This window comes from Salminus brasiliensis, chromosome 5, assembly GCF_030463535.1.
Source record: "Salminus brasiliensis chromosome 5, fSalBra1.hap2, whole genome shotgun sequence".
In the NCBI taxonomy this organism is placed as follows: Eukaryota; Metazoa; Chordata; class Actinopteri; order Characiformes; family Bryconidae; genus Salminus; species Salminus brasiliensis.
In genome coordinates this window covers 17030935-17044998 of record NC_132882.1, presented here as the reverse complement: position 1 = coordinate 17044998, position 14064 = coordinate 17030935, and the positions used below count along the sequence as shown (strand labels likewise).

Below are 14064 nucleotides of genomic sequence, written 5' to 3'. Positions count from 1 at the left end.
ACAACCAACAAGCACACACAATGTAATCAATATGAAGCAAATTAATTTGGTTCTGAATGTCGATTAATTTTCTATTAACTGTCCAGTCCTAAAAAAAATCCTTTTACACTGACTCCCATTGAAAGTCATGAAATCTCTACCTACATGTACTTACATGCACCTAAATACAATACGAATTTTCAAGCCTAACCTTTAACCTAACCCTACCTTTAACCTCAGTCCCAAAAAGAAACGGTTCTGTTCTGCTCTTTAAGTTAAAAAAAAAAAAAAAGGAAACAATGAAGAAAAGTGAGAATCGTTTCCTTGGTCCTGACAAGGTAAGGTAGGTCATCCCGTTTCTCTCTGCTATTTCAACACAGTCAGGACATTTTAGTCCAGAGAACCTATAAAAACAAACACACACACACTCACACACACTGGAGCGCACTGAGCTGAGTGGCGGCGGTGCTGCTGGGAGCCGCAGCTGTGGGCACATGTGTAATGATGTGAGTGGGGCTCGGGGGGGAGGCAGGCAGAGACGGAGGCAGGCGAGGTGAGATTACAGCGTGCTCTCAGGGTTAGCACAGCACCCGTCACAGCTGTCAAAGCCACCCTGACCCCCACTGCCCACCAGCACAGGGGAGAGCCAACAGCTGCACACGCTGCTGACTATCTGCCACACACACCACCCAGAGAGGAAGAGGGAGCGTGGGAGGGAGGGACGGAGACATGGGCATGGGGGGTAGACGAACAGGTCTAAGTAAGTGAGTAAGTGTATATGTATATATATATATGTGTGTGTGTGTGTATGCATATTATGTATGCATGCGTGTCCATGCAGACACAGTCTGAAACAATTAGTGTGCATGTTAAGCTGCACGTCACCTGTAACACCAGCGTTCTCAAACATCACAGCAGACTGTAAGAGACCACCAATAGAAGTCCTCATTAAAGCCAAGAACCATTCAGAAAATGCCCCGAAAGTTCTACAGGATAAAGATCTTAACAGCACCTTCTGTTCCATGAACCGGATCTCTTACCAATACTGAAAAGTTAAATGAAATCAAGTACTCGCTGCCATGGTAACACGTGGAGCAGGTTTTGGAATCTGTCAGACTCGACAGGTAAGGTTAAAAGAACATGCCCACCACACAGGTTCACCTGTCATCTTAATTGCTTCAACAGTCATGCTTTTAACCAATTAAAGTCAATTCTGAAGAAGTCCCGGCACCACCCTGGGAAAACATGCCTTTGTTCCAGCGCTCCTCGGAATGCCAAATGGCTTGCATTCATAAATACATCAAACTTGCCGAGCTTACACCAATCAGTGTTTACATGTTTCTCCGAACGTTAATCACTGTGTTAAAATCCACCCGAATCCACATAACATCTAACAAACAAGACCCAGATCTCAAAAGCAGCGATTAAACAAATGAAACAATGGCAGTTTCATCTTTTTTTCTATAGTTTATTCTTTTTTTTCCTCTCTGTTTTTAAAAGCTTGTTTTGCTGGGAGCTCAGAACTCTCTATCTTTAGCGCTGCTGTTAATTGCACATCGATTTGGGCGATGAGCTGCTTTCGTGTGGCCGCTTGAGCAGACAGTGGCAGTGTCCTGTGCAGTCATTGTAATCATGTCTTAACTGCAGAGGACAGCAGAGAGCAGCATGTGAGCTCGCAGGCCTCATCAGGAGTAATCCCATGCAATCCGGCTATTAGCGCCGCTGCCCTAACCTGGGATCAGTGCTGGCTCTGAGCTAATGAGCAGAGGCAAACACCAGGACGCCCGCCATGACCTGACCATGGAGCAGCCGGAGCCAAGGGCCAAAACACTCACACACACACACACACACACACACACACACACACACACACACACACACACATACACACACATACACACACATACACACACACACACACACACACACACACATTATACATACACACATACAACAGATCTACTCCTTTATTTGTAAGTTTAATTGTTATACAGTAAACTAAGCAATTATATAAATACGAGTAATCAGAAGTCTTCTTATTATACCAATTATACAAATGATTAAAAACTGCAAATAAGCAGTGAAAGTCCATCTTTTTTTGAAAACTTCTGCATAATTAAATCATTAAGATGTAAACAAAGTCATTCAGAGTGATTTGGTGTAATAGGTTACATTCTTCATTAAACTTACAGACAGTATTGTTCACAGGGGTGGTGATGGAAACATCTGAACAGGCATCTAAAGAGGTTAATGATTCTAAAAACATCATTACAAAAATATTAAGGCAAATACACTGTCGGGTGCCTGAGACATAGGCCTTACCTGCACATATCTGGATATTTAAATAAATAAATAAAAAACAGTGATTTCCCTCGCTCCCTTTTTCAAAATGTTTCCATCCACACAGAGACACTAATGCTTGGAGGAGCATGCTAGACTTGCATAGGGCAGTATTACAGGTGGGTGACACGGTTAAATATCATGATTTTGTTTTTATTTTATTTTTTTTTATTTTTTTTAAAGACAATTTCATGATTTTTCCCTGTATTTTGACATGCAGACAAAATGCCTCAGTAAAATCAGAATCTTAAAAACTGCTATTCAAATACTCTACAACACTTTTACATTCAAAATATGTTGCACTTCATCTCATTAGAAAGCACTAATTACGCTCTCTAATGAAATGTGCAGTTGGTCAGAACTGAGTGCCACTATGTGCTCGTTGTGATTATAACATTTATCACAATTTCAATAAAATATTGTCATATTGCCCACCCCTAGGCGATAGTACCTCATAAAGACAGACATCAAAACACAAAGAACGAAGAATATACAGAGGTTTACACTCCCTAAACACTATGTAGGTCACAAAATTACAGATTCTAAATCTAAACAGAGCATTATGTATTTATAATACAACAGTATTTACATTTACTCATATGTCAAAATCTGAAATCTAGTATCTGCATGTACACAATGTAATTTTAGGACTTATGTAATAAGGAAATAAGGTGATTTAAAACTCAGGAGGTATCGGAGATTCAGGCAGAATCATGAATGTGTTGTCAACGGCTTCATAAAGCTGCACCTTGGAGAGCGTTTTTGAAACGTTTTCAGTGACTAAAACTGCCTTTTTGTGTGGATGTGAGGCCAAAAGACAGACAGAAACCTAATTTTACGACATTTGTCTGGATATGTGTGGATTCTAAGATAAGATATTGGCCTAAAACATATTTATTAAAATCCATTCAGGTGGAGAGGTACATGGGTGTTATAACAACAGGGTGTTATAAGGGGGAAAATACTTACTGATATTTGACCAATACTGTGTGTGTGTGTGTGTGTATATATATATATATATGTTTCTATACATTTGTTGGTCATTTTGGACAGTAAACAAAGTATTAGCATATTTGCATTGAAGATGTCAGGGCCCTTGGTTTCCATCACCACCGCTGTAAAGCAAATCAGTAAGCAGGAATTCTCAACAATGAACCGTTTCACACCAAACCATCCTGAATGGCTTTGTTTGCATCTCAATGACTGAATTGTACAGAAATTTTGAAAAATCGTTGGGATTGCCCTTTAAAAACTTTACAATGGGTTGAGGACCCTCCCCCAACCCAACCCCAACTCTCAATCATTTGAATAGGTGCCCATCTTATACTTTATTATTCTTTACTATAGAAATAAGCAATCTAATTCAAAGAGACCATTTTCAGCTGAAAATGGCATTGAACATGATAATGCTTATGACTATACTATTGGAAAAGCATTTCAAATACCAAACTACCTCCCGAGGGTAGAATCATGAACAGAGATGCAGAAAAAGGCAACAACAATAAATAATAGCAATCTATGGGCCTTCGCAATGAATAAAACCACATATATTTAATATGTTTATTTCATTATGAGTTCTATGAAAAAGAATGAAAAACTGAAAAGAAGCTATCTGACATTTTGAAGGCAAGGTTTCAGCCTTGATTTGCGTGTTGGGGTGGGAATAAATAAATAACAGTGATCTCTGACAATGGCGCATTGACAAAGGTCACCTAAAGTGCTCCCAAGGTCCCGGCTTTTTGAAATCCAATTGAAATTCATATATCTATTGAATGAGGTGCAGGGAGACTTTAAGGGCAGTGTTTTCCCCTGGCGAGTTCATCGCTCACTGTGGAGCGGCGCCGGGGTTAACGATGGCCGCCGCGCAGCCCACTGTACAATCAGAGCAAATCAAAGCGCAGACAGATGACTGCCACTACACGCATGTGTGAGTCATAAGCTTTCATTTAGGGAGCGGGTGGCCATTCTTCAGCAGGGAGACAGAGCAACCACAGCCCCTCCAATGATCAGAGAGCGAGAGAGAGCGAGAGAGAGAATATGCAGCAGTGGAGGGCCAGAGGCAGAAGGGCATGGTTTAGAATTCATTAGCCTCTATAGCTAAGAGGACAAGATATCACTGGTGACCTCTGTGACCTTAGAGACCCTAGTCTGATAGACTAAGGCTTCTGGCTAAAGTATAAATTCTGAAACATTTTTGCATTAAGTCCATTACCAGTGACTGACTGGCCACTGCAGTCATGGAGTCGCGTTGCCAGAACACTGAGAGGCAGTTCCATCTAAGTAGTTAAACCAAAGACTATAGAGGTTCACTGCATTTGGTGAGGCAAGGACACTCGCTTCAGCTTCATACTAGCAGAAAGTCACTACAGGCCCATTCACAAATTCTATATATGACTAGGTAAACAAAAAAAAATACTTACACATAACTATTTAGTTTATTACCATTAATTAACACAGACTAAGATTCTGTCCACCAATTAATTTACTAGAAATTTATTTAAGAAATGGAATCAAAAGTAGGGAGAATGTTGTCTCTTTTTACTTATGTATTTCCTCCCTAACTGTCTTCGTTTTTATTGTTTTTATGCACAGATGCATGTAATATAATATAATATTATAACTAATATATATTATATTTATAGCATTTATATTTGAATTTATTGCTCTTATAAACTCTTGTGTACCTTGCCTTGTTCTTAATTGTGAACTCTGACTTGGTGGAACACCTGGTGCAAACTAACCACGTGAACAAGGACTCGTTTTCTTCTTTTTGATTGTAACCCATTAAAAAGCCTGTAAAAAGAAATGAAGGTGCCAGAATGAGCTTTTTGGAGTGATACCACAGACATCTTTAATGGATGGGTTTAAAGAACGTTCACATAATTCTGTACCAATTAAAGACTTCCTACAACCCCCAAAAAACACTAGTAAGGGCCATGTTATACCACGCCGCCAGCAAGCCTCTACATAAGCATACAAGACAAAGACCAAAACAATTTGGTCTCCTTTTACCCTTTAACTTATCCGTGGAGTGAACACCCACACACATACACACACAGAGTGGACAGTGAGCACACATACACGAAGCGGTGGGCAGCCATTGCTGCGGCGCCCAGGGAGCAGAGAGGAGAGTTAAGGGCCTTGCTCAAGAGCCCAAAAGAGGCAGCTTGCCAAGCCCAGTATCAGGTCCACAATCCTGTCTTCAATAGTTTGATGTACTAACCGCTGAGCCATTATATATTCTGCCTTCATAAATGTCTTTGTTTTTCTTAATTGTATTCTTTAAAGCCTACATTATGCACCACCAAATCGGTGACAAAGTGCCATGAAAAACATTCTCAATAACATTTATGGTGAAATGCAATCTTCCATTTACAGTGCAGACTCATTATTATACAGTGCCATGAGTGCATCTGATTTCTACTGAATTATTTTCATTTGTTTTTTCAAGGGTTCGTTAGTCAGTCAACTTTCAATTGAAAATTGGGCCAATCGGTCCATATCTTTGGTTGAGGACATGCAGGCCTAATAGACGGTGAACCGATAAACCAGCTGCCCGTAATTCAAACATTCTTAAGCTCCAGCAATCTCTAGCAAAAGCTTGGAAAAAAGTTCCAATGGAAAGGGCTGGCCTCAAAAATTTATCAGTAACATTTATTTAAATACCATATTTAAATAAAAGCAAAAAGGGTAAAACAATTTGGCCTTTTCAGAATAACAACAACAAAAACAACAATAAATCATGATTTGCTCTTTGTCTTCTTCAAGCTATCCATATGTTTTCCTTTTTAACTCAATCGAAAAGGACAGAGAGAGATAGAGGGAGCGCTTTTTCCACACCTTTTTCAGTAGATTATTGATGCAATTGGTGTAATTTATTCTCCAGCATTTGCTTTTGGGGGAAAGGTTTATGGATATTCATTCTGGAGGTCCAGGATATGAATTGTGCAGCATGAAATTGGTGAAGTGTAGCTAACCTTGTTAACTCTCGCAATTAAAGTCATGTCACAGACTCATATCCGCACTGTTATAGAAGGAAAAACCTGAAACAAATACAAAGGAGTGGAATAACCTTCTCCATCTCTGCCAATCTCCTCTACTTCACAGTCTGAACAGTACATACAGCCCTGCCATGACAACAACACATTACAGGCTTCATTACAGACTAGCTTCTCTTTTTCTTTCCATTTCAATCACTATACTTCATCACACACAGCTGATTGGTTCGAAATAAGGCTTCAGACCTCAAACCGAACAGAAGTGTTCAGGACATTACAGCCTAACTCTGACATGACATATAGGACAATGCTGTTAAGGCATTCCTAAATGGTCTATATATGTAAATTCTGTATTGTCTATACCGTTAATGTGTTAATTATGAGAGTAATTATTATTGTGGTAATGAAGCACACAATGGAGCCAGACAGGTAATGATAAGGTAGTACATTATGCAGTGCTGTATCTGTACGTACCTCTGCACAGATGCTGAAATATTCTAGTCCTGTGTAAATGGCCTGGTGTTTGTTATTGAGACAGACTGCATAATGAAGCCAGATGTCAGAGTTTCACTACCTCCCCGTTCCTAAGGACCAGGACATGGACCCCTTGCATTCTTATGATCATACGCACATAAAGGCACCCACCAGGTGCTTTGATGTTCCACATTATTAGCATTTAGGAAAGCTGAATCTTTCATCAAATTTTGTTGCTCGGCTCAGTGGGGGGCCGTTTAAAGAGGAATTACAATCAGCTTCATGCCAAATGGAGGTGGATGTAGGTCCCGCACCAAAAGCTTTCTAGTCTCTCTTTCTCCCTCTATGTGTCGGGGTGTGTGTGTGTGTGAGTGTGCGTGTCTACTAGCACTAGCTGTCATAATCTTTGCTATAGATTCGGCCAATTAGCACACCCTGGCCCATTGTAATTATGGCAAATACCAGACAATTCTTCATAAAGAGAATTCAATTAATTGCTATTTTGATGCTGTTTGTGCCTCCCTGATGATGTATTTATCTCTGAGCTGTTTAAATTTCACTAGGAATTATGTTCATTTACATGCAGTTCACTGTAATCCTACTCTATCTTTTTTAATGAAGTTAAGGAGATTAAGGCAGATTTCACCACAGCCACGGCGCTGCATGGATTCTCTGTCATCTTCCCACAGCACTCCATAATTCCATTTGTGATGTGGATCAATAAGATTAAAGTAGACGAAAATTCACATTTAACACACTGGTTTGTTTAAAAAGGTGCAACTATAATAGGGTTCCTACTGACAATAAACAAGACAACGTTCAGAAAGAAATGTATTGTAAGAAATGTAATGCCTCTTTACATTGTGCTGGGGTGATATACTGTAGACGGGTTCAAAATAATGGATTACAGTGGACTGAAAGAGCTGAAGGAGCTGAACAGAGCTCCAAAAAACCACAGACCACTCCAAAAAAATTCTAACTAAGCGCATATACAAAAATCACTTTATGCTGCATTGCAGTATTTAGCATTATTATTTGTAGTGGCAGTTGTGGTAATATTAATAAAATAGTAATAAAATAATAATAAAAGTAGCAATAATAACCAGCATGCTGTCCAGTGGGTACTATTGCCTTAGGCCCAATGATTGGGTAAGGATAAGGAGACCGATGGATGGATTGGTCGGGTACTTATGTTCAGTACTTCTTTTTTTCTCATATTTTCATAACTTTTCTAGATTTATCAGGACATACAACAGGATAAAGTGATTATACAAGACAACAACTGTTCGCAAATCCATGTTTATAATCCATGATCAAATATGCTGTTTTCTGAAAAAAACTGTATCCACCAAAAAACAAATTTTTACAATAACTGGTGATCAATCCTGTACAGATTAAAAGCTATTTAACCCAAATTGCAGCTTCAGCTCAGTGATGCTGATGGGTGTTCTTGCACAAACTGCTTTTTTAAGGTCTGTCTATAACATTTCTATTGTGTTAACGTCTAGACTTTGACCTATCAACTTCAGACTGCTACATTTCTTCTGCTTCACAGTTTTCCTTGTAAACTTCAATGTAAATGACCCACTTGTGGCTAGATTTCAGTTCACAGACAGATAATCTGAAATGCTCCTATAGAATTTGCTGATACAATGCAGAATCCATAGGTCTATTATTAATGGTAAGATCTTCTGGTCCCAAACCAGCCCCAAACATGATACCGCCACCCCCATGCTTCATGTCTGCAATGAGGTTGTTAGGTTAGAATGCAGAATGCAAAAATTGTAAAAAAAAAAAAAAGCTTTTTTGGATCTGTGTGTCTACATGCATTCTGACAAGTAAAAAAATCGGTGTTTACTTATTTACATGGTCTTTGGAGCGTAAAGGCTTCCTCCTTTCTGTGCCGTTATGCGCACAATTAATCTTCAATGTCTGCCTGATGGATTGGCATTACTCAATGCAAGAGAGGCCTGGGGTTCATTGCGACTTTCTGTAATTTTTGCAGCACACTTGGGGAGAGAGAGATTTATGTTTAAAATAAAGAATATCATGACACTGAATTCCATCCAGCAGTACAGGGCCTGGTGTTCCAGGGCTTTACCGGGATCATGTCCCAGCCAAATACATGGTCAAGGTCTAGCCTGATGTATGACATAAGACCAAGGTCGTTATCATGCGCATGAAGAAAAGAAAAACACCAAAGACAGGAAGATGAGCAGTAAAACAAAAGGCCTGTACTGGTGTGATGTGCGAGTAGCTGAGGCCCTGAGCAAGCACTGTCATGTTGGTGGAGTGCAGCATACCCCGGGTAGCCATGATGCTGACATGTGGGCCCTTGGGGAAGGTTTCTTCCCTCACATATAAATACCTCAGAGAGGCTGGCCAAACGGTGGCAATAAACTCATTTGTTCCTCCAATAATGAAGAATGACTACCCCCGCCCCACACACATACACTCTCTTCCTCTTTGCCACATCTGTGACTGTTGCCATGGCGACCTGCTCTTACCTCATGGCTTCCCGAAGTGCTCCGCGCTCGCTCAGAGTCGTGTGTTTGATGTCATCGAAATTGTTCTCCAGCTTCACGCAGCTCTGCGAGAGAGAGAGAGAGAGAGAGAGAGAGAGAGAGAGAGATAGGATAAGAGAGCAAGTGGAGCTATTTGTTTAGATGCTTGCATCTGATGCATTTCATTGATCGGAGCTATTACACAGGCTTTGAACATAATCCACTTCACTATCATCACTAAGGCTTTTTTCCCCCTCCCTCGCTCCCTTTATCCACATGCAAATCGCAACGTACTTCCAGAGGCCGACCTGCACATTTCATTAAGTGTGACACCATCAACTTCTGCCACTGCGGAAAATGTCGGAGTTTCAGGGGCCGGCATGCTGTTGTCATGGCAATCGTTCTCTCCAGCCCCTGACCCCTGGAGGTAAGTGCAGGGCCGGACAGAGGCCTGCTGGTATTGACATGCGGATGATTAGTGAGAGGCGGATTTTACCTCTCAGCTCCAGTGATAAACACTGTGTTCCTCTCTCATGGAGCACACGCGCACACACATACACAAGCACACACACACATACACACCCTGATCCCCCCTCTCACACTCAAGAGCAGGAGTCATTATCTCTGATAACCCTCACTGACAAACAGTCAACAACTCCTATTGCACTCTGTGGGTCACTAAGCACACAACAGGATTGCTGAGTTAAATAAAGAAATAAATAAATAAAAATAAGGGCACAGTTGTGAAGTACTGACCAGAGATCACATCATCTGACTGAACGTGCAATATTGCACTGATGTGATACAAGATTTCTAGTTATTATGACGATAGACGAGAGGCCACCAGTTGGTTACTTGAACAAGAATATCTATGAAAAGCACAGAAGCCTTGATTACAGTTTCGTCATTGGAAATGCCAGCTTTTTGCTTTATGAATGCAGGAGCCATGATGTAGTGGAGAGCTAGATATTGATATATGAAAGGCATGGTACACTAGAGTGACTTTTATTTTGCTGATGTAAATAGTTTAAACTTCCACTCAAGCAATGTTGCTGACTGTGTTGGCAATGCGGTGTTAATTCAGTAGAAAGCCAACTCGGAAAGGGCAACGGCGGGTTGCGTTTAGACTGTAGCAAAAATAAAGAAATAAAGCTCACCAATTTTTATTGATATCTAATCTGCATGATTACAAACAAAGTGCAAGCCAGTGATTTTTAAATTGAATTTGCCCGCCATCCTCCACCGATGTCTGCATCTAATTGAGTGGCATTAACAAATGTTTCGTTTCATGTTGTTCAAACAATAAAAACACAATGATATGGAAATTGATAATTATTGTACCGTCTTGGCTCATGGGTGACATGGTAATATTGCATTCAGAAGCAGCGTGGCTGCGCTTGGAGAATATGTTGCGTGGGCGACCTGCGTTCACGTGCCCTCCGCCAGCCGGCAATGCTTTCGATTCTCGAAACAATAACTCAATAATAGCATTTATATATATCTGATTCACGGCACAGAAAATGAAGCCTGCGGATCTATTACCTCCCTCATATAGGGCGTGAGGCAAACAGTCAAATGTAACAAATAGTTGAAAACAATGGATATAAGAGGACTTATAAAAATGACGAGGTGGAGAGGAGGTTGTTTTCACAACAGGGATAAGAAATACCTCGCAGTTGTGCTCGCAGCAGAGATGCAGAAAATCATAAAATGCACTGGAAAATTATAGGGGCTATAGAATGCATTTATCAAGTACTTTAAGTTGCTCTCTGATGTATAATGAGTAAGATTCTGACTTAAGGTGGGTTAAAAATGCTAAGGAAGTCAATTTACAACCCTGTTACTTCACCTTAGAATAAAGTATGCTGATTTTGCTTTTTTAAGGGGCTTGTAAAGAAATGGCACTGGTAAAAAGCTTGAAGAATCTGCATATTATAGCATTAGAACAAGTGTAAATACCTTAACTAAGTCTTACTGGATAGTGTTGCTGTCCTTTCAGTGCGATGTGCCGTTAGCTTTAAGACTTGCCCCCACTCACTTCTTAGGGTTTGGCTTTCTTGAGTCTTACCAGTACAAAAGTCAGCACGCTCCCTTCTGATATGACTTTAGCAGCAGTTTCATTTTGTGTGATGTGTTTTCATGCATTTGCTGACTATCAATGAAGACAAGAAAAATAAATACCTTATTTAAAAATGTACTGTTTTAAGGAAGACATAAAAAACTGCAATATATCTTTCCTGACAAAATTTTAAACCAAGGATGTGCAAAGTAGCAGCAATAATATATAACAATAGTAAATAGATTTCTCTATAATTTTTTGGATCAGTCATTTTCAGCTTTCAGTTTTCAAATTCATCTGTGGTTCACATGCATACCGAGCATGCGAACTGCTCCTTCTTAGCACGGGAAACATGCATGATGAGGACACTAATGTATTTACTATTAAATTAGTTGCCAACTAATTTGGTCGAGAATTTTAATAGTCGATTAGTTGTAGCACTCCTACTCCTACCATATATTCCTGAAGTCGCTGTCTTTTTTTGCCAATGTTGACTAGAACTTCCGCTCATAGGCTGGGTTTATGTAAATTTTTGGGCCATTAAATCCAGAGTCAAAACAGTCACCAAACATTTGGGGATTTTCTGAATTGGCCTGTTTCCCTGCCCTGTTTTTGTTACCTTAGATTTTCTTTTTGGAGACAGCTGTGTTTGAAGTTCTGATATGTCAGTTCCTTGTACCGAAATCTCATTATTCAACTATGCCAAGATAAATACAGTTTGATATTCTAGGGCCCCTTTAAGATTAAGCAGACAGTTTTTAGCTACTGTGCTTATCCACAGGCATCAACAGATCAACAAGTATTCAAACACTTCACTTCAGATTTACTTGCAGTGAAAGTACACTTAAAAAGAATGTTGTGGTGAAATATGGCCTGTCTGTAATATGGCTTTTAAAAAGGTTTAGTCATCACTGTGCCCTGCCGAAAGTTCAAAAGTTATGAACTACTATAAGTTTTGATAAAAAAATTTAAAAAAGTCACAAACACACACACATTCAATGCAGTGCAGTGCATAGTCTATAGAAAAGTGAATTAAGGAAATCTCCTTAATGAAAGCTCATGACAGAGTGAAATCAGCTATTATGAGTAAAAGCTACTCAGATTATTACTGGGCTGCCAGTACTGTACACAGCTAGCTGAGCAGGCATAAAGAAAGCCCTTTGTGTATTCCTTTGTACATTAAGAAGCATGGAAATGTGCTGAGAGGAAAGAAAAAAAAAGACTTATTAGGGGTTTCTATTAACATCAAACCCCAACATTATTCATGTAATCTCCCTCCCCTCCGCCAGGATGGCTTAGACACGGAAGTGTTGTCAGTGTAATCCTTAGAACTGCTGCTAAATCCTATGAGAGGGGAGTACTGGGGGTGGGGGGTGGGATTATGGGTGGGGGAGCAAGGGCTGTCTTGTGTTCCAGCTGATAAAGCCCATCGATCACTAGCGCCCCAACGCCACCCTATCCCATCCCCCGCCACCCCACCCTTCTACATATCCAGTGCAGAGCAGCAGGCTGGCATTTGATCAGGCAAGAGCAATCGATAGCCAGGTTGATCAGTGGCATGTAACGGTGCCAGGTAGTTAGAGATAAGTAATTGGCCCACTGTTGCGTGCACCACTATTTTACACTGCTACCTGCATGCACTAAGACAGCTAGCCAACTGCTGCTGCAAACAGCGCCCCCTGTAGGCAATCGGCATCAGAAGAACAGGCTAAGAGCATGGGGGGCAACTGTGCAATGTGTCTTAAAAAGTATATCACTACAAAATCATTGCACTGATTTGACAAGCGCCCTTACAGTTGTCATAATGAATAAAGTGAGACAAACTTCCGTTTGATGCCTTAATATATTCGGAGGAAAAAAAATTTATCTCCTCTCTTTTATAACATTCAGACGGTTTAATGAGCAATCTGTCTTCCGATCCCTGGACTATTAGAGGCATGATCCATTTACTTTTATCTGAGAGTGATGGATTGGAGCATTTGTTCTTCATTTTACTCCATCTATTTTCCTTCAACAGTGGCACATAAACCTGGCAACGGTGCTGATGCAGCCTTGTTCATAATGCTTCATGAGAGGAAGGATGATTCCACATGCAGAGATTAGACTGCAGCCACTGGGCCTGCTGCTGTGCACCTCTTCCCTTCTAATAAAGATAAAGCGTTAAAAACGTTGCATTGTTCAGCAGTCAGCTCCTAACAATAACTAACCATGCAGGGGAATCCTGTCGCTGTGCTGAAACTGTGAGCTGAAAAGACAGCTGAATGATTTGGGCATTTTTCTACTAAACTAGGAGCTTTTCGTGTGCATTACAACACATTCAACTCAATAAAATCTTTCCTAAAATGAACTGAAATAGTGTTAAGTCAAAACGATGAGAATTGCAGTTTTCTAGAATGGAAAGCAGGAGCACATCACCGCCAAAATCAATTTGCCACTTATAATTAAAGGAGTTGCTACATGAACCAGGCCACATGTGAACCGTGGCTTGCACAGATGGCATTGCTCAGAAAAGGGGAACTCAAACTCAACGAGCAATAAACTTACGCAAGGAAGCGAGTGGGTATCTGAGCTGGGCTAATAGCTAACCCTAGCTTGAGGAAGTATTGCTGAGAAGAATTACTCTGGAAAAGGACATAGAATGATTACAGTGTGCTTGTTACAGTGCTAAAAAAAGCTATGCTAAGCTATGTAAGTTATGTAAGCTGGCTTC

The 14064-nt window shown here is 40.4% G+C and overlaps 1 protein-coding gene across 13 annotated transcripts in view; it reads right to left on the bottom strand.

The window, feature by feature from the left end:
- The window catches only part of dpyda (dihydropyrimidine dehydrogenase a), a 200244-nt gene that overhangs the window by 135367 nt on the left and 50813 nt on the right, over positions 1-14064 (bottom strand). For all 13 annotated transcript variants that reach the window (XR_011979708.1, XR_011979709.1, XM_072679647.1 and 10 more), the window contains one exon: positions 9299-9381. Coding sequence is in view for 11 of the 13 variants with exons in the window: in XM_072679647.1 (XP_072535748.1) it covers positions 9299-9381 (83 nt within the window). In the remaining 2 variants the exon portion in view is untranslated. The remainder of the gene's footprint in view (positions 1-9298; positions 9382-14064) is intronic.